The sequence below is a fragment of the Crotalus tigris genome, unplaced genomic scaffold, assembly GCF_016545835.1.
Source record: "Crotalus tigris isolate CLP2741 ecotype Arizona unplaced genomic scaffold, ASM1654583v1 scf7180000017638.2057652, whole genome shotgun sequence".
Lineage (NCBI taxonomy): Eukaryota > Metazoa > Chordata > Lepidosauria > Squamata > Viperidae > Crotalus > Crotalus tigris.
In genome coordinates this window covers 1,022,032-1,049,119 of record NW_024096531.1, presented here as the reverse complement: position 1 = coordinate 1,049,119, position 27,088 = coordinate 1,022,032, and the positions used below count along the sequence as shown (strand labels likewise).

The following is a 27,088-nucleotide window of genomic DNA, read 5'->3' as shown; positions in this document are numbered from 1 at the left end:
AATGAATTCACTCAAGTGATATAGGGGAGGGGGGGCTGTAATTTCTAATGGAAGTCCACATATTATTTGCTCATTGAAAAATACTTCTTAACTTGGTAGTACGTATTGAAACCAAGTATCTATAACTACTGTGAATCTATTATGCTTTATTTGATATCACAGCCTAATCTGAGAAGATATTTATTGATTTTATTTTGGCTGGCTGGGGAATTCTGGGAGTTGAATTGATAAGTTTGATACATGCATATCCTGCCTTCCTTCTATCCCGGACCCATTTTATCATTAAGGAGGGTTCCACGTGTTTTCTTCTCCAAGCATGGACTAGATCCACATATCCTCAGTTCCTGGAAAACTGACCTTGGAAGTAGCAAAATAAGTTATTGAAAGAAAAGAATATAAATGACTCACACATTTTTTAAAATATTGTTAGCCCACAGTCTATAAACTGTGGCTCCTGATCTTTTATTTATTTGTTTGCACTGCTTCTCTGTTCCACAGGAGTTATACTGCTGAACTATAGGTAGGAAACTCCAGATCAACAGATTCACTCCACAGTAAGCTTGCAGGCGAGATGGGCAGCATAAAAATTTAATAAATAAACGAACAGACTCTTGATTTTCAAACAATTTTTGCAGTAGTAATAGAAAATAGAAATGAGGACTGTCTGTCATATGGTAAGGCATATGTTTTGCATGTAAAAGCTTTCATGCTTTTTCCATAATATCTGAAAAAGACAGGGAGAGCCTAAGATTTGACATGTGTGAAACTGCTGACATTCATTGCACAGAACTCTAAATGAAAATGGACTGTCTCAAGCTACATTGATTCAGTGTCAAGAAACTTGACAGAAATGTTTATGGGAACAGTGACCATTTGGAAGTGATCACAATGGCTATAAAGGAACTGTGTACTGTAACTTCCTCAAAGGTAACTGAAAATAACTCCTTGAAAGATGCTATACTGGCCAAATGCAAACATTCAGCAAGAATCAGTTCTGAAAGCCTGAAATGATTTTAAAGAAAAATATATTTTGACTTTTTGATTGGAAGAATGTAGACAGGGCTTTTATCAATTTCCTACGGCAATTTTTATACACATGATTTGCCATTTAAGGCTGGGCTGACAATAATCTTTTAAATTATTACTCAAAAATCTTCCTGAGTCTATATTTTTATACCACTTTAAAAACTATGAGCATTTTTTTTTACTATTGATGATATAGTTGTATTGTGGAAGTTATTAACTTGTATTTAAGGAATGAAATGCTGTCTCCATTTTACATTAGAAGGGCGGGGTGTCTTTCTGTTTTCATCATGCTCTGCAGCTTTCAGCTGAGTGGCTCTTTGCTCAACACAAGCATAAATATATGTGTTACTCCCATAGAATAATGTCACTATTTCATGCTGTCAAAGCAGGCATTGGTATAATGGTGACAACAGCAGATGCCTATAAAATTTGTGAAATATTTCCCCAACATACACTGCGGTTAGAAAGGTCTATATAGAAATAAAAGTTAATCATTTGAAGCTAAGCATTTATGCAGTTCTATTCTTTCTTCCAGCAGCCACAGGCAATTAGAAGACCATATGTTACTGAATGAAATAATTCGGGTCTTCTTCTCCCAAATCAAACATTGTTACTCACATACATATTTCTATTTTTAGAAATTATGGGTTCTATAAGTCAAAATAAAGGATATAATATATATGTAAATTTTTCCATTGATTTCAATGGAAATAAGCATCACCAAGGTAGAATGGATCAAATGATTACTTTAAAATGTATATGGTTTCTGATCTATGATATTCCATGTGAAATTCTGCACAAAACCTAGTTTTGGCCATGTTTCCTATGTCCTTACAATATGCAGGAAAAAAAAATAGGTGGAGAACTGGATATGGCAGCTTAATGAAAATGTACATGGCTCTCAAAACTGCACATTTGTTATTGATAAATAATAGGGATAAAACATTTCCAAATGTAACTAAAGTTATATTCTTTATATTGTCTGAAGAATCAGGTACCTATAGTACTTTACTACAGAGATTCTTTAAGACAATCTTATGTTTTGCGACCTTATATTGAGAATGTATATAGAAATACAATGTGGCCTTTATGCTTTATGATGGACTTTTATTTTTAAATGTTTTATTTGCCTCACTGAAATGGTGTCCCTGATTAGGTTGTCATATATTTTCCAAACTAAGAGATTCAGGTATTAAAGCATTATAATACCCAGTAATAAATGCACTGACTATGGTAAGATTGTTAACATAGTTGATTTAAGGAGATTAAAGTTATTAGCATTCAAATACTAATGTCATTGTATCTTGATCCTGCAGTGGTTCCTAGTATTTCTTATTATTGTAATTTGCTATGCTATGAATTTACCTCCCAAATATTGTTTTAATACTGACAGTCCCTTAATTTGATAATACATTCGTAGGCTGTCATTCCATGCTTCCCACAGGCTCATCTTTCCAAACACACTTCCCAAATTGTTTCTTCTTCAGATCCCCCACACCTCCAGAACATCAGTTAGGAACAGGTGCCCAGTATTATTATGCTTTGATGGTATTACTTAATCTTCACAATTATTAATAAGTAATATTTGTGTTGGAGAATACCTATCTATGTGGTCTTTAAGAGTCCATACTGACTTGATGTCACATAATCGAACAATCAAAATTGGATTTAAGCTTGTGAAATTAGTGTTCTCTCAAAAAAAATGCACTTTAGTGAGATGCCTCTGTTAAATGGTACCTCTCTTAAATGTTCCACATGTAGCTCTAGTTTTTAGGGCAAGGGAAGTAACTCATTCTTACTATACAATGAGGCAGAATCACTGTTTATGTGATAGAGGTAAAGTTGAAACGTCCCAAAATTAATAAACAAATTATTAGTAACCATACACCTAGATTTTCTTGCCTTGTGTTTTTTCTAAAACTCTTTTATATTCACTTGCTAGTCTATTGCAGAGAATTGTGGATTTCAGATGGATTTGCATCTATGCACCAACCCTGTCCAACCTTGTTTAGTTTTTTTTCAAGATCAATCAAGGTGGCTTTGAAAAAAAGGAGGTTTTTTTTCACTTAAGCATTTAGAATTTGTTCTGAAATTGAGGTGGATTGCTGGAAGTGAGAAAAGAATACAGCTCTGCAGAGCAGAGACAAGGTTGCTGCTGCTGATTGGTCATGCATACACACACAAAGTCTGCAGCACTGAACTCTCCATTACCTACTTCACCACCGGTGTAGAAGTCAGAATTTGTCGGGTGAACGACAGCATCACTGTCGATTGTGGCAATGTCAGCCTGAACAACTTGCAACTACAATAGGTAAACAAATGTGTATCAACCATGTTGGTCAAAGACCCAGAACAGGATCTACATTTATGTACATACCAACATCCTTCTTTATCCTACCTTTTGGGATCCAAAATATGTATAATAAACCATCACAATAAAGCCTAAGAGTCAGTGTACAGGTATGTGCTGAGAAAAGGGAGAATGAAAGGAGAAGATAGAGAAACATCAAATACATAACTTTTAATACTTGACCAATAGGTCAAAGACACTGCATTTCAGGAAGGAAGTATAAAGAACAGCTAGATTCTTCATGGTTTTGCAGAACCTGTAAAAATGTAATCTTAAAAAACATGATGATAACATCATCCAATCTGGCTCATCAAATCTAACAAAGCAACTTTCTCCATTCTGATATACTATCTTTACAATATTCCTTGATTTTTTTTTCCCTCTAACAATGTATTAATCATGCTGGGAATATTTATGCATTAGGACCTACAGAAATCAGTGTGCAGTTTAACTCCCCAGAGGTTCTGGGAGCGTTTTCAGCTTGCAGTACTATAGCTACTTACTGACTGCTTAACCCTGTTGAAAGGGGTAGATATCTTGAATGTCTTGGGGGCAAGGGAGAAAATGAAACATAGCCTTTTACTTTGACAGTCCACTGGAGTCATTCTGGCCTGAATAAGCAGTGGTGGTGGAGATGAATGCAATGGCGATGTTATCCTGAGGCAAAATTTTTAAATTCTCCCTCTGAAACTAATAATAGGAAACAACCATATGACCAAGTACTAGCTCTTTGAAGGATGTAAATAATTTGCAAATAATAGATTATAATGTGCTCTAGAGTTCCCACTAGTAGATTTATGACTAAGGAACTGAAAATCCAAGAATAAATATATGTAGAGATTTCAGCATATTTGTTCTATAACTTCTAAATAAACAGAAACATGGGACTGTATGAAATTCACCATGGTTTTTCATTTTAATGAAAAAAGTACTAGTTTCCTAGTTTAAGTTCCAAAAGATGATACTTTTATATTTATATTTTATACTTTTATATTTTATATAAGACAGTTGCCTAGAGAAAACCCCCAGAAGGACACAATGCTATAGAGCTATCCTAACCAATTCCCATTGTATTGAATGGAGTTTGTTCCCATGTAAGTCAGTGTAGGACTGCATCCTTAACTATTTATGTCTATCCATTTTTGTCTTTAGCTAAAACAATGAAAATAGAAAACTGAAATCAGAATGGAGAAACTGCTTAGTCTGAAGCCAACTTGATGATATAAAGAGCTATTTCAGTCCTCAGAATTTATATGCAAAATATTCCCAAGGGAACCAACAGTCACATCTGATTATTATGGAACAACATTTCAATGATTTCAGAGTTACTCAGAGAGTCATTTTCATGCAAGTAGTATCCAGAGAATGCTACCACATATTAATAGTCTTTCCACTATGTATTTTAAATACTAAAGATGCGCTCCTCTATCTTCTTACCTGTGTTAAGTCCCCGTGCAATCAAATGGGATTTGTATCTGAGGAACATGCATTCAGTTGCACGATAAAATATTAAATTTATTACATGAAAATAATCTGCAAATTCCATAATTTTCATGTGACTGTTAGTTATAGCCACCCATTCCCCATTTACCTAGATCATCTTTAAGGTCAATGTCAGCATTGGTGGGATTGATAATGGCCTCCACTTCGAAGCCGGCTAAATTACTGATTTCACTGTGAATTAGGTTCAGCTGAAAAGAAAAGCATGAGGTGGGAAATAACAACAGGACAGTTGGGAAATCACAGAGAAGCTGCAGTCAAAGTAAGCTTTGCAACATAGATGAGGATAGCATCTCTGAAGGCAAATGTGCAAAAAATAAACAGCAGGCCATAAAGAAAGTTGCTTATAAACAAACATAGAATATGTTTCAAACTCTAGACACTAACATGATTCTCCACATGGGAAGTCAAAATTTGACATAACAGGGCTTAGTTTACGAATTGTAATGCCAGACAGGAAGGGTCTGGAAAAGTCCAAGGATGCTAAGTTGCTCGGAATTGCTACTAAATCTTGCTCATGCAAGCCTATTGATCATAATAGCTGGAATTACACAGGGTATCCATTTAAACTGATATGAAAATAGCCTTCCTTCACATTACTCGTTTGTTATTTTTTGTGATGGGTAGAGAGGTCATATTTGTTCAAATTATTTTGGCAGAATGCATGAGTATCACTACATAGTTTTTGAGTTAAAACAGTAAGAAGCATCCTAAAATCAAGAGTAATTTCAACTGAAGCCAGTAAGATGTACTTCCCAATAGACATGGACTGCATTGCAAACAGGGCAGAGACGCCCGGAAAAGTTTGATTGTAGTACTTCCATTTTAAAATTTTACTTTTGGATTAAAATGAATGATATAAATATCCATTCTTAAACACCACCAGAGACATGGTAAAATATCTTATTCTTTTCTAATATTTTCTGGGGTTTTTTTTTATGTTCTGTTGTTTGAAACTTGTACTAAGATTGCAAAAAAAAAAAAAAGTGGGGGGGGGGGGTAGAAGAAAAAAATCAGACTCATCTAAAAAGGAAATGAAATATTAATGAAGGAAGGGTTCATGCTGTTATATGTATATGTACGAAGTTCTGGCTGGATTATAGTCTTAATTATTATTTTAATATTTCATTTGTAACTAAATGAGAGGTAAGATAGCGGACTTGCCTAAAGCAAAGAAAACATGGAAATGCTAATACCAGTCATCTATTCCTGCTTTCTGAATTTCAGTTAAATCAACACATGTTATGTCTGAATCAATCCATTGCTTACATTCCACTGTTTTCAAAATGCCATAAGTAATAAGCACATACTGAAAGACAGCCTACTGTACAAATCCAGTAAGAGAAGGATCTTAATTTGAAAATAAATTTCCAATTATGCATTTAGACCCAATAAAAAAGGCATAGAAAAAGAAAATGTATTTAGCATGTTGTATGTTTAGTGGAGAGTTTACACACTTAAGCTTGTAAACAACAAATTGTATTTTGTGCAAAACAATTCTTTTCTCAAAGGAAATGTTCAGTGCCCTCCCCCATTAGACAGCAGAACATTCTCCTGCTTGTTGAAAGGAGTTCTTTTGAATGGAAGCATGGCAGATGGCGATATTGTCCCTTAGGCTCCCCCCACTGTCACAAAAGATGTTTTTCTCTTCAATTTATACTGTACGGCACATGATAGCTACGTGGGTTGATTATGTCATGGATAAGCGTTAGTTCGAAACCAGTCTGTATATGGTATAATTCCAGTTATACAACTTAAAAAAGGGAGGTATTTCTATTGTTATTATCTGCTGCCACTATTTCAGATTAGTGTCTTTCCAAGAGCCAAAGATTTCTTTGACTTCTTACAGGCTTCCATGTATGTTACTAGCAGCTTGTGAAATGAATGTGGTTAGAACACCATGACATTAACAGGATTAAGAGGGTTGAGATTAAGAATGCTCCACGTAACAGTCTTTTGACATCACTTTCATTTAACCACTACTGATTCGTAACATATATTTTTTTGGGCCTCACACATAGTAAAGTAATATAATATGACTAATAAATATAATCAATGTAATATAATAAATACAATATAAAATAAGATAATATTTTAGCTCAGTATTCAAAGCTTATGATAACAAACAATAACATTTAGAACAGCAGGGTTAAACTTTGTAGATATGGCTAAATATATACGCAAAGCCTTCTTGGGTACAAAAAAATTCTCTATTTGTATATATGGATTCTTGCTATGATACAATCTCATATTATCTTGAATATCTCCATACATTATTATTTATAAACCAGTATTTATTGCTCAACCTTTAGCAAATAGCTCTTAATACTTATGGATGTGTCTTAATGAAGAATTTCAATTATCATCATGCCAGTACAGTAGAATAATATGATTAGAAGCTATATGAATATAAATCATGTTAAAAGACAAATGTATTCTGAACGCATTAACAATCTTCTCTATTCCTGTGAAAATTTATCTCTGAAAGTTTCTTATATGTATATCAAGCTCTAGTATTTCAATGCAATATAACAGCCAATGAAATGTGACACTATGACACCTGAAGAAATCTGTTTACAATTTTTGTAACAAAATATGGTACACTTTATTTTTAATCATTTTCTTGATGTAATTCATGTTGAAGAAATTTAACTTTTAAATTGCAAGGGAAATTTGTAGCAACATGTGAACTGCATAAAAATATGCAGTTTTTAAGTCCTCATATGCCTTGAAAAACCTAAGAAGTGGAGAGGTCAAGTACGAAGACCTGTCTCTCTCACCCACCAATCCCTCCAATGTTTTCAAAATTCTTTCCTCCCTTAGATGCATTCAGTGTATGAGTTGGGATTGGGTTAAGCCTGTGTGAAAGGTCTTTGAATCCTCTTGCAATAGCTCCACTTACCAGAATTATCATTTACTATATAGTAGCACATCCTTTTTAGAAACTGATGCATGCTTCTTTTATTGCCGTAAATTCTATTCACGTTAATTTGTAACTCTGGGTTACTAAGTTAATCCCCTCCTGTCCCTATTTATGCTTGCAACTTATTTCGAGGATGATAACCTTAATTCTAAGCTTGATATTGCCCACTTTCCCTCTTTTTTTCTCTTGTGCTTAATTATTGCTACTCTGGATTACTGAAACCCTTTCCTTACAATTATAGTTCAGGCTTTTTATCTCTATTAAATCGCTACGAAAATGTTTCAGTTTTATGAATCATTTACTTAGCCAAATGGTGTTCCTCATCAATATCCTTTACTAGGTTTTTATTCTGTTTTATATCCAAAATAAATGCAATGTCCTGACTTCTTCATGGCTGTACTTTCACCTATTTTTTAAAACTTTCTGCCCAGTCTTTGGTTCCCTCTATTCTGCCAGAGTAATCCACTTGAAGACTACTTTCCTCTCTCTCTCTCTCTTCTTGGAAATAAAAGCAATGTGTCTTCCTCTTACGAATACTTAGAACAGTGTCCCCTCCCCAACCTTTTGGATGTCAAGGACTGCTTCCATGGAGAGCACTGTTTTGTGGACTGGAGTAGGCATGGTTTCGCATGCCGCCTGGACCCCACATATGGGCATATGGGGCTTTGCTCGCTTGCACAGCCCAGTGCCTGGCAAGCTATGGACTAGGGCTGGTCCACAGCCCGGGGATTGGGGATGCCTAACCTAGAGGTCTGTCTTTTCTGAGACTTTTGTATTAACCTCCAAATCATTATTCCCAATTGTAACGGAGTTTCAAGTGTACATAACTGTATTCATTCATATTTATTATTAATCTTATGTCTGTTTAAATTTTACTGTTCTTTGGAGTGGGGTCTGGTTTTTTAATCAATTACATTTTATAAATTGATGGCATTCTGTACTTAATATGTATAATTTACAATACATGTAAAATAAGTTGCAGATATGCCCTTTTATTCATGTATATCTCTAGGTTCAATTAAGTGCATGTACTACACCCACGCACGCATACACACACACACACACACACACACACACACACACACACACAGAATATTTTGATTAAATGCACAAACCTACCTTTTGCCCAAGAAATAGACTTTTGGTGGATAAGACAGTGAAACCATCTGTTGGGGTGCCTTCTGTTGTGCTGTCAGCACTTGCTGATTTACTGACTTCTCCCTGTTTCTTTTCACATATAAATCAGTTAACCAATCAGCTTATTAGCAAATCCAAGTTTAATTAAACATTATATAACCAACACACACACACACACATGGAGAGGAAGAGGGAGAGAGTAACTACCGTATTTTCCGGCGTATAAGACGACTCGGTGTATAAGACGACCCCCGACTTTGGAGCCGATTTGCATGCTTAGAAACTCGTCTTATATGCCGGAAACTACCGTAATTTCTGGTGTATAAGACAACTCGGCATATAAGATGACCCCCAACTTTGGAGCCAATTTGCATGCTTTAGAAAGTCGTCTTATACGCCAGAAAATATGGTATATGCTGGGATAAGCAGATTCCAGAGAGAAAAGAAAATTAGCACAAATTTTGATTTTTAAATTAAATGCTGAAGTCAGGCCATCCCTCCCACATCTCTTTTCAAGAGCAACATCTATTTTCTTGTATTAAAAAACAAATAATAATTGGTGTAATAGCACCAAAAATAGTTGGCTTTTTGGACTCTCTTTATAGCTAGGAATGAATGAGCAGATAAACTAGAATTGAAAATGTAACACTCTGCACTGCCCTAAAGTCTATCTATACATCCAAATCTATAAAAGAAGTTGAATTTTTATTAGCAGGTATCTGAAAAGTCAATATTTTACATATCCCCTTTTGAAATACCTAGATCCAATATAGATATTTTTATGAATTAGAATAATTTAGTGTAATTGCCTTTTACAATATATTAGACTGGAGATATATTTTACTAATCATCTAGCAACTTAATTGTTTCTGAGCAAAAATGCGTAAAAATGGATTATAGGGGGGGAAAAAAGCATACCTTAGACTTTCTTGCTACTTTCTTTGCACTTGTTTTCTTTGTTGTGGTTTTCTTCTGTGGTGGCGACTTTGCTTTTTTAGCTGGGGGTGGAGTGATGATGGCTTCCAATTTTCCTTTTGAACCCCGCTTTTTGGCCAACAACTCTGGGTGAATATTTGGTAATACACCACCACTGGCTATGGTGACACCTTTCAACAACTTAAAAAGAAGTGGAACAAAAAGATATCTCTGAGGATTTTTAAAACTTGAAGACACTAAGATTTTGATTCTGAAGAAAAGGATAATGAAATACCCAAATTAAGAGTCGAGTCCTTACTGAGTTATGAGACTCTATGACAATTTCAGAGTTAACAACTGCTGATATATTTTCTAATGATATAATTCAACTGAAGCAATTTCGACTTATTTAACAGATGTTACATTTTTAGGCAGAATACGCAGGAAATTAAAAAAGAAAGAAAAATGAACCCCTAAAACCACGGAATGTATTTTCACCTGATTTAACTCTTCGTCATTTGCTACAGCCAGCAAGATATGTCTAGGGGTGACACGGCCTTTCTTGTTATCTCGTGCTGCATTTCCAGCCAATTCAAGAATTTCCGCTGCCAAGAAAGGTAAAATTGTTTTCAGTCTTTTTTCTTATTTTAAAAATAGAATGCATAACATTATCCAGGAATTTTAAAAATGCAATCTTAAAATCAGTAAAAGAACTATAACTGTTACAATAACATTAAGATAAAATAAATAGGAAAATATGTTTGATAAGAATTAATTGCACATAATCTGGTAACATCTTATTTCAGCATAGGGAGGGAGGACAATATAATTCTATGTGACATCAGAAATACTCATCTGTGCTAGTTTTCTCCAAAGATGTTCTCTAAAAATACTTTCAGGAAGTATTTTAAATGTATTTTACACATCTGATAGTCTTGAAAATCAACCAGATTTTTAAGGGTTTTGCTAATAATAACTTGATCTGTAAAAAAGTTAATAACTATGTACATAACATATGTAAGGAAAGAGCAAGGATTAGCTGTCCAGCTAAATAAACAATGGAAATACCCAAATTTTCTATGTTTCATGGCAATGTACACTAAAAAGCAACTACAGTTAAAGGAAGCAAGAAGATTTAAATGGAAAGAATTGCACAGATAATTATAAAAATAGTTAATAGATCAAGAATGCAAAATCAGCAAGCAGAATGGATATAGAAGATTTAATAAATAACTAAAATATGCATACTGTATACATAAACATATTTAGTTATTGGTATATTTAAAAGCAATAATAGAATTTGTTTAAACAACTTCAACAAAGCACCCTATTCTACAGAAATTCTGTTAATTATTTTAATGGCTCATTTTAATGTTGCTTTTAGTTATATCAGTTTTGTGGTTTCTTAAACTTATTTGCATTGTAAACTGCTTCAGCACTGGAATATATGAAAATTGAGGTAAATTCAGTAATAAAAGAATATTGAATACATTTAACAAGATCAGAGGGTGTATACTTCTACAGATGCTTTCTGGACTTTTTTTTTTTACCAATAATCTGGTCATTAAAGTTTATTGGGAAATCTGTGACAAGCTGTGAATATATTTCATTAATAAGAAAATAATTTTTCAGTGCTTCAGTCAAAATGATGACAGCCTTGCTAATTTTATCTTCTACCTAATTCATACTCCACTGTACTTGTTATCAATATCCATTATGATGAATTGCACTGTTCAGTTTGGGGATAGGATTCTCTCTTCCATAACTATATTAATAACTACATGGTAGCAAGCAATTCCATTCATTGCCTTTAATTAGAGACTAGGAACAGATTTTAACTTAACATCTGATCTAACATGGAAAAAGTCATATCATACAGTCTAGAGTAGTCTCTAAAATTCTACTGGAATTATTTTTTTGTCCTTCACCTATCTCTTAAAATGTTCTAAGGTTATCTCTGTAAAAGGGACCCCCCACCCCAAATAATCATTTAGAGATCTTTGGATATCTCAATCTCTTGTCAAATACAAGATGCAAATATACTGGGAGAATTTAAATTGGAGATACAGCAAAAAGAATGCAAGTACAGAAGAGAAACACATGCATCCCATTCTCACAGTCCTTGATTGACACAATATAACCACAGTACATTTTTCCATCTAGTTTGGGGAATTTTACAGATAGTTTGAGGAACTTTTCCTTTTAATACAACAAGTGACCAATAGTTATATTTTACAAAAAACAAACCAAGCCTGCAACCCACTACTTAAAAACCTGAACCTCCAAACCAGCAACTTCTTCAGGAAAGGAAACAGACACACAGAACTTTTCCAGCTTGTAGCAAACAGGAAACTTCATATGTAACTTACACCTGCAGCTCTTTGGTTCTCATGAAACATTCTGGTTTTTATACCAGATTTCCATTAATATAATTTGACACAGGCCTAGCCCAATTTGAAAGTATGTATTAAATATCAGAGTAGGGAAAGCCTATGAGATTTAGAATCCCAAGGTTTAATAGGGGTATCTTGGACCACAGGAAAAAGATACATACTGTACACTTAGACATTGTTCCACAACACATGCCTGAAAATTTTTCAACAACATGCCTAACAGTTGCTGGAAATTGTGACTTCCCTACAAGTTCTTTTTTCTTCCCCAATTCCAAGGATTTGGAGGTGAGGGCAATTTATCTTGTTTGGGGCTCTTGAATGGAAAGCAAATAACCAAATCAAATTTGAAGAAAGTCAGTAGCAACAGCATTACTGAGTAGAAAGTCCAGTCAAATGCTGGTATCCAGGGAGGCATAAAAATCCAAAACCATAGTCATGGTCAGTTCTCAAATAAACAATCGGGGTTAAAAACAAAATTGAGATCCAAGCTACTAGCAATATACCAAGAGAAGGTAAGCTACTAGCAAATGTTTGAAATGCAGGTATTTCCCAGTTCCACCTAAATCTCAATCTGGAGAGTTTCCTACTCAGAAATCAGATAACAACGTCACAATTTAAGGATTCCGTTTTAAAAGGGTTAAAATTTGTAAAGAATTCCATGCCTCCTCTTTTGCACGCTAACCTGTTTTTTTTTTGTCTCTCACAATTTTATTCACTGTTGTAAAAATTAATAGAAAATACAAAGTGGATATCATAATTTGGAAAATTTTGAATTTTCTAAGAAGAGTAGTACTTTTCACAATAATCATGCTCTTATTATATCCTATAATCTCAGACAACTGGGAGAAATAGGCATTTTCTAGCAACTTTGGTTACAAACCCCATAAATCTGTGATCTCTGATTGTAAACATTTTTACATGCACAATAAATTTCTAATGAGATTCATGATATATGGCATTAACCAAGGTCAGAGCTCTGAACATACTGCATTCATTCTTTTTCACAATGGTGTTCCAAATACTGTAGAACTCCCATGATGTTTTAAAGCAGAGCCTTACATATAAAACAGTACTGAAATGGAAGTAACTGATCAAACTCAAAGTTTGATGTACCCTATGGAAATTTATATGGAATGATTCTGCAATTTCATACTTTTGAAATTTAAATGTAGGTTAAATGTCAGCTCTCATGTCAAATCTGTTGTTCATTATACAACACAAGTTAAACGCTAAATTTGCATGATGGTTTCTTTTCTCAATACTTAATTCAAGCAAAAAGTCCTTGGTAATTGTCAGGTGTTCAGGACCTGGACTTTTGCTATGCAAATATGAATATACCTGACAGCTAGGAATTCTGACTTCATCCAAAGTCTGATTAGATTTTGTTTCCCCTTCTGGGTAGAAATTTTATGTCTTGAGTAAAACCATTTCTCTGATTTCAAAAACATTTGCCATTCTTTACTTCATTGCAATGAAGTCATAATGTTGAGAATTTAGTTTCTAACAGCTAACAGATGACATGCTGAGCAGTTGCCAGCATTTCCAACACCCTCAAAGCCAAAGTGTAAAAAGTGTGTGAAACTCAATCCTTCAGCCAAAAAGAAATCTGAGAAAAACTCCACAAACTGAGAGATATTAGCATTCACAATTTTAAAAAAACTGTAATAAACAATTTCTAAGCCATACAGATACTTTATTCTTATTCCCTTTCCCTGTTATACACATACATAAATTAGTCTTCTATTAGTGACTAGTTGATTAGATCATCTTATAATTTTGAATTATTTTAACAGAATTAGCATTGTTTTTCTTGAACATTCCTTTATTTTGAAAAAAGTACTTCTTTTCTCTAGAAATAATTCTTTAAAAAATGCCAGGCTTACCTTTGCCATAATTAACAGTCAACAGTGATCATTCCACAGATGTATCTTGAAAAACCTGTTCACCCAGCCTGTGCATTAAATGTTTAAGGGACAGCTTTTAACAATGCAGCTGACTGAACAGTGTTTAATGGAATTTACATTTTCATTTTAGAAACCTCTGGGAATTAAAATCCCCCCCAAGCCAAATTACTATTCTATCCTTTCCTTCAACCTTGCAGGTGTTTCTAAAAGGTAGGCTTCCAAAAAGCAAAAGGGAGGTAAGAAAGGAGATGTTATTTTTTAAGGCTGTGCTACATAATTAAGTGTTCTATAAAACATGCTGAGGTGAACAAAGCAGTTCCCTTTGAAGCATAAGATAGTATCTGTGAAAACACACATGCAAACCAATCAAGAGTAGCTTTTGAAGCAGTCATATAAACCATGCAAGGACATGATTGATTTAATGCTTCAAAGAGTGTCCTTTATTCAGGTTAATGTACTTTTTGAAGCACCTCTTTCAAATGCTTTGCTCAGCTGTATTCTTCTTTCCATTTTAATTGGCTATAGAAGAAGTGGTGGAAAAAATATTAGGTGGAAATCTATTTTAGGTTTCTTGTAGGAATCACTCCTGTGAACGTCCAACAATAAGCAAGGACAAGCACATGGCAGAAGCTACTTGGAAGCAGCACTGGACAAATTTTGTTGGAATCGTTTCTTTGATATGTCTGATGCTTGACTTAATAACTTTACAACAGGAGTGTGACTCCATGCATATTTAGACATTCAATTATTATTTATTGCATTTCTATCACATTTTTCACTAGAAATTCATAACAGCATACAGAAATTTCAAATCCTGTTTTTATCCTCACAATAACCTAGTGTGGTAAATTGGGTTTAGAGAGATCAATTGGCCAAAGTCATCCAAATGGGAATGTAACTATTAAACACCATATTACTTTAGCTCTTAATGGAGTTCAGTGGAGCTTCTTCTCAAATTACTTTTGAACTACAAGAAATATATAGTGTAGTGAGGCCACATTTGGAATACTGCGTCCAGTTCTGGTCACCATGATACAAAAAAGATATTGAGACCCTAGAAAGATTGCAGAGAAGAGCAACAAAGATGATAAGATATCTGTAGGATAAATCATACAATGAACAGCTAAGGGAACTATATAGGTTTAACTTAATGAAGAAAAGGCTCAGAAGAGACATGATAGCAGTCTTCCAATACTTGAAAGGCTATCACAGAGAAGAGAGTGTGGCATGGCATCTGAAGGCAGGACAAGAAGCAATGGGTGGAAGCTCACTGGATTCAACCTGGAAATAAGGAGGAATTTTCTGACAGTAAGAACAATTAATCAATGGAATTGCTTGGCTTCTAGAATTTTGAGTGCTCCATTAATGGAAGTTTTCAACAAAAGATTGGACAACCATTTATCCAGGATAGTATAAGGACTTCTGCCTTGGGCAGGGGATTGGACTAAAAGACCTCCAAGGTCCCTTTCAGCCCTATGATTCTATGATTTTAAGATGCTTTAAAAAAAAAAAAAGAACTGAAAGGACCAAAACCTGATAACAAATGTAAATATAAGCTGTTTTCTTATAGACTCTAATAAAAAGAAGTCAAAACTTTTATCCTTTCATACTAGCTTCCTCTGTCCCCATTCTTTCTTTTTCCTTCTCTCAATTAGTCTGTAAAATGGTGTTTCCTTTGCCTACCAGTTTACACTTCATTGTTACTCTTTAACAGTTTACACATGCTTTTCCCCCCTTTTAAACACATCTAAACATGATTAGACTAAGAACTGCCAGATGTTGCTTGAGTGAAAGCAGTATGCAAGTTTTGGCTCAATTAGTTTACAACTCAAGACAGGTCTTGTGCTCTTAAATTTGCTCTTGGCTTACATCCTTAAGTTCCAAGGGCATTTGTTATAAACTAGTAATTACACAAATTAGACACCAATCACATTGAAAGTGTGTCCCCTTATACATTAACATCAATAATTACAAAGTACTAATTTCTTTGGATACAACACTGGACAAGTCCTTGTACCTTCTGCTGGAGCAGAGGGTTACCTCTTTCACGCTTGATTAAGGGTACATTACAGGTAGAAAAGAAAGTGAGGCCTAACTTTAGCCACAATCATTCATTCCTATTATGTGCTTATTCCATGATTTGAACAAATTAATAAATCTCCCTTGTACCAGATTTGGCATCACACAAATTAGGAATAGCTGGATTTGTACTACAATGGCAAGATTTTTCAATAATCTAAGCCTCCTAAAGAAAGCTAGTCTTTGAGCTTCACTTTCTTTTTCCCCAATTAAAAAAAAAACTTGAAAAATAAATTACCAGTGGCACAGTTATGGTTGCTGGCACCACAGGAAGATCTGGTTGAACCTTATCCACTTCTAACTTTGTTGTTGTTGTTAATTGCGAAGTCGTGTCCGACCCATCGCGACCCCATGGACAACATTCCTCCAGGTCTTCCTGTCCTCTACCATCTTCTGGAGTCCATTTAAATTCACACCTACTGCTTCAGTGACTCCATCCAGCCATCTCATTCTCTGTCGTCCCCTTCTTCTATTGCCCTCAATCTTTCCCAGCATTAGGCTCTTCTCCAGTGAGTCCTTCCTTCTCATTAGGTGGCCAAAGTATTTGAGTTTCAACTTCAGGATCTGGCCTTCTAAAGAGCAGTCGGGGTTGATCTCTTCTAGGACTGACCGGTTTGAACGCCTTGCAGTCCAAGGGACTCGCAGGAGTCTTCTCCAGCACCATAGTTCAAAGGCCTCAATTCTTTTGCGCTCAGCCTTTCTTATGGTCCAACTTTCACAGCCATACATTGCAACTGGGAAAACCATGGCCTGGACTATACGCACTTTTGTTGGCAGGGTGATGTCTCTGCTTTTTAGAATGCTGTCTAGATTTGCCATAGCTTTCCTCCCCAGGAGCAAGCGTCTTTTAATTTCTTGGCTGCAGTCCCCATCTGAGGTGATCTTGGAGCCCAGAAAAATAAAATCTGTCACTACCTCCATTTCTTCCCCATCTATTTGCCAGGAATTGAGAGGGCCGGATGCCATGATTTTGGTTTTCTTAATGTTGAGTTTCAAGCCAACTTTTGCACTCTCCTTCTTCACCCGCATCAAGAGGCTCTTTAGTTCCTCTTCACTTTCTGCCATTAGAGTGGTATCATCTGCATATCTTAGGTTGTTGATATTTCTCCCGGCAATCTTAATTCCAACTTTTGATTCATCTAGCCCTGCCTTTCTCATGATGTGCTCTGCATATAAGTTAAATAGGCAGGGCGACAGTATACAGCCTTGCCGGACTCCTTTTCCAATTTTGAACCAATCAGTGGTTCCGTGTTCGGTTCTCACTGTTGCTTCTTGACCCGCATATAGGTTTCTCAAGAGACAAATGAGATGGTCTGGTACTCCCATCTCTTTAAGAACTTGCCACAATTTGTTGTGATCCACACAATCAAAGGCTTTTGCATAGTCAATGAAGCAGAAGTAGATGTTTTTCTGGAACTCCCTAGCTTTCTCCATGATCCAGCGTATGTTGGCAATTTGATCTCTAGTTCCTCTGCCTCTTCGAAATCCTGCCTGTACTTCTGGTAGTTCTCGATCCACATACTGCTGGAGTCTAGCTTGTAGGATTTTAAGCATAACTTTACTAGCATGTGAAATGAGTGCAATGGTGCGATAGTTTGAACATTCTTTGGCATTGCCTTTCTTTGGAATTGGAATGTAAACTGACCTTTTCCAATCCTGTGGCCACTGTTGAGTTTTCCAAATTTGCTGGCAAATTGAGTGTAGCACTTTTACTGCATCGTCTTTTAAGATTTTGAATAGCTCAGCTGGAATACTGTCACCTCCACTAGCTTTGTTGTTGCTCAGATTTTCTAAGGCCCATTTCACTTCACATTCTAGGATGTCTGGTTCGAGGTCAGTGACCATCTCATTGTGGTTATCTGGGATGTTAAGCTCATTCTTGTATAGTTCTTCTGTGTAGTTTTGCCATCTCTTCTTAATCTCTTCTGCCTCTGTTAGGTCTCTGCCATTTTGGTCCTTTATCATGCCCATCTTTGCATGAAACGTTCCCTTCATATCTCCAATTTTCTTGAAGAGATCTCTGGTCCTCCCTGTTCTGTTGTTTTCTTCTATTTCTTTGCACTGTTCATTTAAGAAGGCATTCTTATCTCTTCTAGCTACTCTCTGGAATTCTGCATTCAATTGGGTGTATCTTTCTCTTTCTCCTTTGCCTTTCGCTTCCCTTCTTTCCTCAGCTATTTGCAAAGCTTCCTCAGACAGCCATTTTGCTTTCTTGCATTTCTTTTTCTTTGGGATGGTTTTAGTTGCTACCTCTTGTACAATGTTGCGAACTTCCATCCATAGTTCTTCAGGCATTCTGTCTATCAGATCCAGTTCTTTAAATCTATTTGTCACCTCTACTGTATATTCATCAGGAATATGATTTAGTTCATACCTGAGTGGCCTAGTGCTTTTCCCTACTTTTTTCAATTTAAGCCTAAATTTTGCAACGAGAAGCTCATGATCTGAGCCACAGTCAGCTCCTGGTCTTGTTTTTACTGACTGTATAGAGCTTCTCCATCTTTGGCTGCAGAGTACATAGTCAATCTGATTTCTATGTTGACCGTCTGGTGATGTCCATGTGTAGAGCCGTCTCTTGGGTTGTTGGAAAAGAGTGTTTGTTATGACCATCGTATTCTCTTGACAAAATTCTATTAGCCTGTGCCCTGCTTCATTTTGTACTCCAAGGCCAAACTTGCCTGTTATTCCGGTTATCTTTTGGCTTCCTACCTTAGCATTCCAATCCCCCATGATGATAAGGACATCATTTTTTGGTGTTAATTCTATAAGGTGCTGTAGGGCTTCATAGAACCGGTCAATTTCATCCTCTTCAGCACCAGTGGTTGGGGCATAGATTTGGACTACTGTGATATTGAATGGTTTGCCTTGGATTCGAATTGAGATCATTCTGTCATTTTGGGGATTGTATCCCAGTATTGCTTTTCCTATTCTTTTATTGACTATGAAGGCTACTCCATTTCTTCTGAGGGATTCTTGCCCACAGTAGTATACCTGATGGTCATCTGAGTTAAATTCACCCATTCCTGTCCATTTTAGTTCGCTGATTCCTAAGATGTCGATGTTCAGTCTTGTCATCTCTTTTTTGACTACGTCTAGCTTGCCTTGATTCATGGATCTTACATTCCAGGTTCCTATGGAGAAAAAATCTTTACAGCATCGGACTTTCCTTTCACCACCAGATATATCCACAGCTGAGCGTCCTTTCGGCTTTGGCCCAGTCGCTTCATTCTTTCTGGCGCTACTAGTACTAGCCCTCTGCTCTTCCCCAGTAGCATATTGGACACCTTCCGACCTGAGGGGCTCATCTTCCAGCGTCATATCTTTTTTCCTTTTAGTACTGTCCATGGGGTTTTCATGGCAAAGATACTGGAGTGGTTTGCCATTTCCTTCTCCAGTGGATCACATTTTGTCAGAACTCTCTGCTATAACCTGTCCGTCTTGGGTGGCCCTGCACGGCATAGCTTATAGCTTCATTGAGTTACGCAAGCCCCTTCGCCACGACAAGGCAGTAATCCATAAAGGGGCTTCTAACTTTATGAACCCAATAAAGAATTTCACAGGAATAGGGCTTATGAGTGATTTCCTTACCTTAATGAACCAGGCTAATTGAAAAGCAGCAGAAACAGAACATTCAAATGTGTGGCTGTGAGGCAGATTTGTGTATGTGAGAGAGAGAGAAGGGAGGAGAAAGAGAGAGATTTGTGCCTATTCAATTTTTGAAAAAATGGGTACAGAAGAAAAAACAACAACTACAACATGAAATATACCACTAAAATATAGAATATTTAAAAGTTATCAAATAAGAGTTTATGTCAATAAAAGACCCAAGTCTGTTATTAAATTCAAGCATAGCACTGAAATATCAAATCAGAAAAAAAATACCAAATTGAAATCTGTGTTATAAATAATGCTTTTATATCTGTTTTTGCAAAAGATAGATTTTTTTAAATATGATGGATATAATGGAAGGACTCTAACACTTAACCATAGAGATGGTTTACTATGGAAGATAAGTTACTAGTTAAGATAATAAGGAACATTCTAATCTCAAATATTGATACTGTCTATTAAACCTCCTGCCAAAGTGACCATGAGACATTGGCAAGCTATTATGTTTTTCAAACACCCTCAATGCGGCATCCATCAGCATTTATATGATGCAATCACAGAAATAAATACTGCTGCTTTTTAGATGGGATAAATAGTTAGTGAAAAGACAGGACAAAAATTAGGGAAAAGATGAAAACAAAAACAAGAATTAGAACCGAAATCCAAACAAGTAAAGCATAGTCAGAAGACAGAAAAGTAATTATTAAAACAAACTGTTAAGCTCTTTGTTTTGTGTATTTTTAAAGCTGTAAATGCACTTAATTCATACTTTCTCATTGGCTTTCACTTAAAAGGAACAATAATAGAATCCAAGTAGTCCTCAACTTATGACCACAGTTGAGCCCAAAATTTCCACTGCCAAGTGAGACAGTTATTAAGTGGGTTTTGCTCCATTTTAAGACTTTTTTTAACCACAGTTGTTAAGTGAATCGCTGCAATTGTTAAATTAGTAACACCAATGTAGAGTGAATCTGGCTTCCCCAAGATTGTTACCTTGTCAGAAGGTAACAAAACATGATCCTGGGACATGGCAACTGCTATAAATATGAATCAGCTGTCAAGCATCTGAATTTTGATCACATGACCATGGGGATTCTGCAACAGTTGTTAAGAGTGAAAAATGGTCATAAGTCACTGTTTTCAGTGCTGCTGTAATTTTGTATGGTCATGCACGACCTAAGACAACTGGATTTTCTTATTTTTTTTCTTGAAAATGTTTTGCTTCTCATCCACAAAATGAATGGTTGTTAAGTCAAGGACTACCTGTAATGGTACATGACTCCTTTTTCAAAGACAGCAGCAAACTTCAATAATTTTAACTATAAAAGTGTTTTGCTTATTCTTGCCACTTTAGAGAACAGTATACAGAGCCAACAGTTCAATAACGGCAATCCTTGTTAAGAGGCCCTGCATTTCCTCATCCCAATCTCACTTCTTTCATTACCTTTTGTAATTTCCTCCTAACTTCTCTGCCTGTTCTGCTCTCTGGTGCCTGCTTATGTGACCTCCTTCAGAACAGGCAGTTGTGTGACTACAGTGGAAAGCCTCCTGGATGGGAGTCAGCAATTCTGAGATTTCAGTCCTTCAACAACATTCCCTGTCCCATATAACACGGAACCTTCTTTAGACCTTTGTTATCAGAACAATATCATCCTTGCTGCTTATCAAGGGGATTGTTGGCTGTACCAATTTGAGAAGGTTTCAAGAAAATATATTTTGTTTTGGGTATTAGTTGAGCCATTTAACTTGGACACGCATAACATAAATAGAAATCATACACACAACAATATGCAGGAATGTCATGTGTTCAAAAGGATACTATCATTTTCCACTGAAAACTTTTTATTCCTTCTTGTGATGCATTTTAAGTAATATTCAAAGCCTTTAAATGTTATTCATCAAATCAAATTAGTTTTTACACCTCTCAGATGTTTCAATCAACATTCTTTAAACAATTATGTTTTTTGACTTGGACACAGTTGCCCCATGCTTTTAAATTACTTCAATTTTTCCAGAGAAGGAAAAAAAGTAACATTGTGGGTTAAATGAGTTCAAGCTAATGACTTCTGACAACTAATATAATAAGGACTTAAAATGATAAGTAAAACACACTAGTAGGAGAGAGCTTTATTGTTCAAGCATTCAATGACTTAGCATAAATTTCCATCCTATTAATGAATTAGGATTCAACAGAAATCTGAATCTATACTATCTGAAACTTCTTGGGGATTTTGGTGATGCCATGATACACAAGAATAAAACCTCAAAATCAGCACCTCCAAGGGCAAGTTACAATACTAGGCTATTTTTTTTTTTTTTTTTTGCATTTGTTTGTTTTGAATTTATAAAATGCATGTATTGGCAAGTCATTTCCAGTTAAGGAAAATGTTAATAGGCAAAGCAGACAGGTCCAGGATTCTTCCTACTGCACTTTTCTAACAAACTATAAACAAGTATATTTGAGGAATGTATGTTTTGTACATCACCTGCAGTTTTATAAACTTCATTCTTTCATTGTTGTGGTTTTCTTCAATTCAGTACAGCAAGAAATTAACAGAAATTTCCATAAAGTTCATTTCTATTGTCTTTAAATTTTCTCTACCAAATTTTTATGTCTGCATATTTTAATGTTTTATGAACACATGGGGTCACTGTAAATGGGACTATATTAATACAGTACAGCATACTGAATTTCCTATAAAATAATTTTAGTTTAAAGAAAAAAGCAAAACAGCATAGTGTTTGACATATTCATAAATATAGTATGTCACAAATCCATTCATCATAGACTAATGACTCTAAGAGCCTCTACATTTTGTTAATGTTCTAGAATTACAATAATCTTAGAAGAAACAGAAAAACAGCATTGCAATTTAGGAAGCAAAGAGACCAAAGCTATTTTAAAGCTCCTTTTTTGAACAAAACGTCAATACTCTGTAACTGTCATGAGTTCTCAGGTCAAAGAAATACATATACGATATTTACAATCACCTATTCTCATTTTTTGAATTCTTTCAATATTTTAAATCTTAAATTCACAAGCATCTTAACATGTTCATTGAAATTAGGAGCTTTGGTTAAGGTGCTGGACTAGGAGTAGAGAAATCCAGATTCCTATATATTCTCAGTGACGAAAGGATAACTGGTTTACTATGGGAAAGTCACTATCTCTGACTTTGTACTACTTCACAAGGTTATTGTTAGTTTAAAATTAAGGGTGAGGCACCTTGCATGTTATCCCGTGGAAAGCTGTGGTATAAATGCAGTAAATAATAAGTGAATAATTAAATAAATATACATAGGCTGCCCAACTCCAGATGGCTACTAGATAACAAAAAAACCTACAGAGAGTTCGAAGTGCCATCTAGGGTTAACCTGGATTTTTGTACCCAAAATCTTAGCCTTAGTCACAATGTACAACTGACAGGATTGAGACAAAGATTATAAACATTTTATTTATTAATCAGTTTTCTAGGCCAATCAACTCCAGCTCCAACAACTCTAGGCTGTTTAACACATATCAAGAGTAAAATCCAGAATACAGGGAGTCCACGATTTACGTCCATTTATTCAGTGACTGTTAGATAGGGCTGAATGAAGGGGTTTTTGACCCATGCCTGAAGTTACAGCCGCTGCGAACACACACACACACACGTTATGTGATCACAATATGTGTGCTTGGTTGCCTACCTGCACTTAGTGATTGCAGGGGTGCTGCATCTTCCCTTACCCACCTATCTTCCCCCATCTCTGCCCTTTTGGCCCCCTGCTGCCTGCCCTCCATCACAACACCTGAACTTTGCTGATTTGTGGCTCCCCTTGCTAATAATGAATGCCCAGCTTTTTTTTTTCTTTTTCATTGCCCAAAGCCAGCTCCAGCCCTGCCTGGTAGCACGGTGCAAAGGGGTATTTTGGCGTGTTGCAGCTCTGGGGGGTGGGGAGAGGGAAGCAATCCCTAAGCTACAGCATAGTGCAAAGCCCCAACCTGACCCAGCAACCAGGCTAGGCATCTCTCAGCAGCTACAGGAGCAAAAAAAAAGGAAGAAGCAAAGGTGACCTGGGGCGACAGAGCACAGAGTGGCAGGGGTCCCATAGCACAGGGTGATTGGGAATGGTGGGTGGCTGCAGCTTCTGGAGCATTGCAAGCAGCCCCAGAGCCATACAGTTCTCAGAGTGACCAAAAGAACAGAGATAGGGAGAGAAAGCTGGGTGGGGGGAAGTTGGAGGCAGTTCTTTACCTTTACTGAGGCTTACTGAGGCTCACGACTGGGAGAAACTAAGCTTGGAATGCCTTGGATTGACTGAAGACCAGTAATTTTCACTTAATGACAGCAGTGGGGATTGTCTAGATCAGTGGTTCTCAACCTTTTTAATGCTGCGACCCCCAACCGGTCGTAAGTCGAGGACTACTCAACCGATCTAAGTCAAGGACTATTCAACTGGTGCAGCACCGTTTGCAGAATGGGACTTTTGGTGGGCTCAGCAGGGCAGAGACAGCCTGGACAATTCCTATTGGCTTTTGAAAGCCAATAGAATTAGACTCTATTCAAGAGAGTCTATTCTTGGCTTTCAAAAGCCAACAAAAATAAAAGGGAGTAGCACAGCTAAGGAAAAGGGGAAAAAAATGGCAGACTGCGTTGTTTGGCGACCCCCGTGAAATGGTTGTTCGACCCCAAATGGGGTCCCGACTCTGGCTCATATGCCATAGGTTCACTACCACTGGGCTAAGTAATCCTGTCACCTGATGCTTCACTTTATGACCGCAACACTTGGCAGCCAAAATTCTGGTCCCAACTATGGTCATACGTTGAGGACTACCCTTAAGAATTCAATAGATATCATCATCTGGAGTAAGTATCAACCAATTCTTTCCCCCAGTGGAGATAAAAAATGAACAGCCCTCCTCTATCATCCAACCCCAAGACCTAGAGCAGCATCTTCCAACCTTTTCTATACCCCGCATCCCTATATTCTGATATATTCTCATGCCCCTTACAAAAGTCTGAAATAACGGCAACGAATTATGCATTTACACTATACTTTTGAAAACCCAAGTTTTCACACTCCCTGGAATATTGTCTTGCATCCCCGGTTGGGAACCCCAAGGCCTATAGAAAAAGCCATGGTTTTAATGCTCTTTTAAAGGCTGCTGAGATAGGGGATGGTCCTGTAAACCTTTGTAGGGGTGCTGTTCCAGAAGACACATGCTGCTTACTTGCTTACTTACTTACTGCTAGGTAACATTACTTAATTACTGAACTGAACTGAAGCTGTCTAATGGATGAATTTTACTTGATCGTCTTGACTAGTTTCTAATCTTGACAACTTTAGAATGTGTGGACTTCAACTCCCAGAATTCCACAGCCAGCATTCAGCTAGGCACTAATTCTGGGAGTCGAAGTTCACGCATCTTAAATTTGTTAAGGTTGAAAAACAGTATTCTAGATTGACATTTCAAAGGACTGTGAAATGGAGTACTTGTTTGTTTGTTTCATAAAAGCAAATAGCTATAATGACACATTGCCACTGCAAATAAACAATTTCATTTTTTATCATAATGCATTTTAAATGGGGACAGCCATTAGAGTAATCAGCCATTTGCTTCTTTAAAAAATTAGTCAAACAGAAAAACCATGAAGGCAATTAAAAGAAAACATGTGCATGAATACATACACAGGTAATCACAGTTCCTCATAATGGAACTAATTAAAAGTAGACAATGGCTTCTTCTCAGTTCTTTCTATAATATCTTCCTTAGTTAATGCAGACCATGTTTACAAATTCTCAAGTTGCCAGATTCTTCTATCCCCCCTCCAATCCTTGCCAACCTCCAAATTTGATCTTCATGCTTCGTTTTATTTCTCTGTTCAAGATACTTCAGCTGACAGAAGTGAGGAAAACAGTTACATAATTGGAGGCATGTGTTGCTCATAAACATTTCTAGCAATACATGTAGTTGCAAGTTGTTCTTTTAAATAAGACACACGGTAAAGACTATTTTGTAAAAGGACATGCAGTTTTGAATATTTTGATTTAGATTTCACGTCTGATAGAAGCATTCTTTTTATTCCCAAGAAAATGCATAATGATACAAATTTAGATATTTAGATCACAATAATAGACTAACTCAAGAATACACTATTTTGATCTCAAATGACATATTTAGAGGCTAATAGAAGACCTGGCAGCCTTAACAAGTGGCAATTTCTAGATGACCATGGTTGATCTTGAAAAATTAAGCAGAGTCAAACCTGATTAGTATTTGAATGAAAGATTTAGGAAATGTCAGATCTGAAAAAATTGAAAAAAACCTCACATCCTTAAGGGAATAATGGAGAGCCATCTGCACAGTTTATCAAGAAACAATATGGACGCATCCATGTAATCAGTAATTGAGTTAGACTTAAGGGCACATAAACTGAATAGTAGGAATACTTTAGTTTTATATTGATATTATTTAATATTGATCTACTTACTATAGGGGTGCATTGGTATTTAAGCATTACAAACAATTATTCAAAAGCTACAAATCTTAAGAGAAATCTATTGTAAATCCCATTAAAAAACCATTTACAACTGCTCAAATTATATGGCACAGTACTTCCAAGAATTAGAAAAAAGGAACGTGGATTAAAACGTGACAAACTGGATTATGTGGATAATGTTTCTATACCAAACCTCGTCCTCACTTTGTTAATGAATTACTTTTATGATTATTTTATATTTTTTATTGCTTTCTCACTATTCTCTTATTAAGATGAACTTACCAGTCAAGTATTCAAGTACTGCTGCCATATATACTGGAGCACCGACTCCAATTCTGTATTTTGGATGACCTTTCTTAATATAACGAAGCATTCGTCCAACAGGGAATATGACCCCAGCCTTTGCTGAGCGAGATGTTTTGGTTGACTTTTTCTTTCCACCCCTGCTGGACATTTTTTTTCAAGGGGGTCTGGATCAGCACACTAAAAACAAAGAAAAAAGTAAGACTACCCATACGTTCCATAATATTTATTTCAAATAATAATAAAACCTTAATATTACAAAATATTAACAACTAAATAAGGTCTATGGTTTCTAAGTGCACTTTGCAATTTCAGTTGCCATATTATCACAATCATAGGATATTTAATGTATTTCAACAATGGAAATGGAATTAAGCATTGTTAGTATGTAAGCAAAAACAGCCTCCAAAATAATCAATATTTCCATGCATGATGCAGCTTTTTGGAGAGTAGAGTTCTTTTAG

The 27,088-nt window shown here is 36.0% G+C and overlaps 1 protein-coding gene across 4 annotated transcripts in view; it reads right to left on the bottom strand.

Moving 5' to 3' along the window:
- LOC120304378 (core histone macro-H2A.1) overlaps positions 1 to 27,088 on the bottom strand; it is a 46,625-nt gene that overhangs the window by 5,633 nt on the left and 13,904 nt on the right. Inside the window, exons 2-6 of one of the 4 annotated variants that reach the window (XM_039334867.1) lie at positions 26,604 to 26,804; positions 10,350 to 10,456; positions 9,855 to 10,052; positions 8,919 to 9,020; positions 4,968 to 5,067 (exon numbers count right to left, since the gene is read on the bottom strand). In XM_039334867.1, coding sequence (XP_039190801.1) covers positions 4,968 to 5,067; positions 8,919 to 9,020; positions 9,855 to 10,052; positions 10,350 to 10,456; positions 26,604 to 26,775 — 679 coding nt within the window. In that variant the 5' untranslated portion in view covers positions 26,776 to 26,804. Of the gene's footprint in view, positions 1 to 3,237; positions 3,329 to 4,967; positions 5,068 to 8,918; positions 9,027 to 9,854; positions 10,053 to 10,349; positions 10,457 to 26,603; positions 26,805 to 27,088 lie in introns of all 4 variants that reach the window. The other 3 variants (XM_039334869.1, XM_039334866.1, XM_039334868.1) reach the window with 3 other exon arrangements.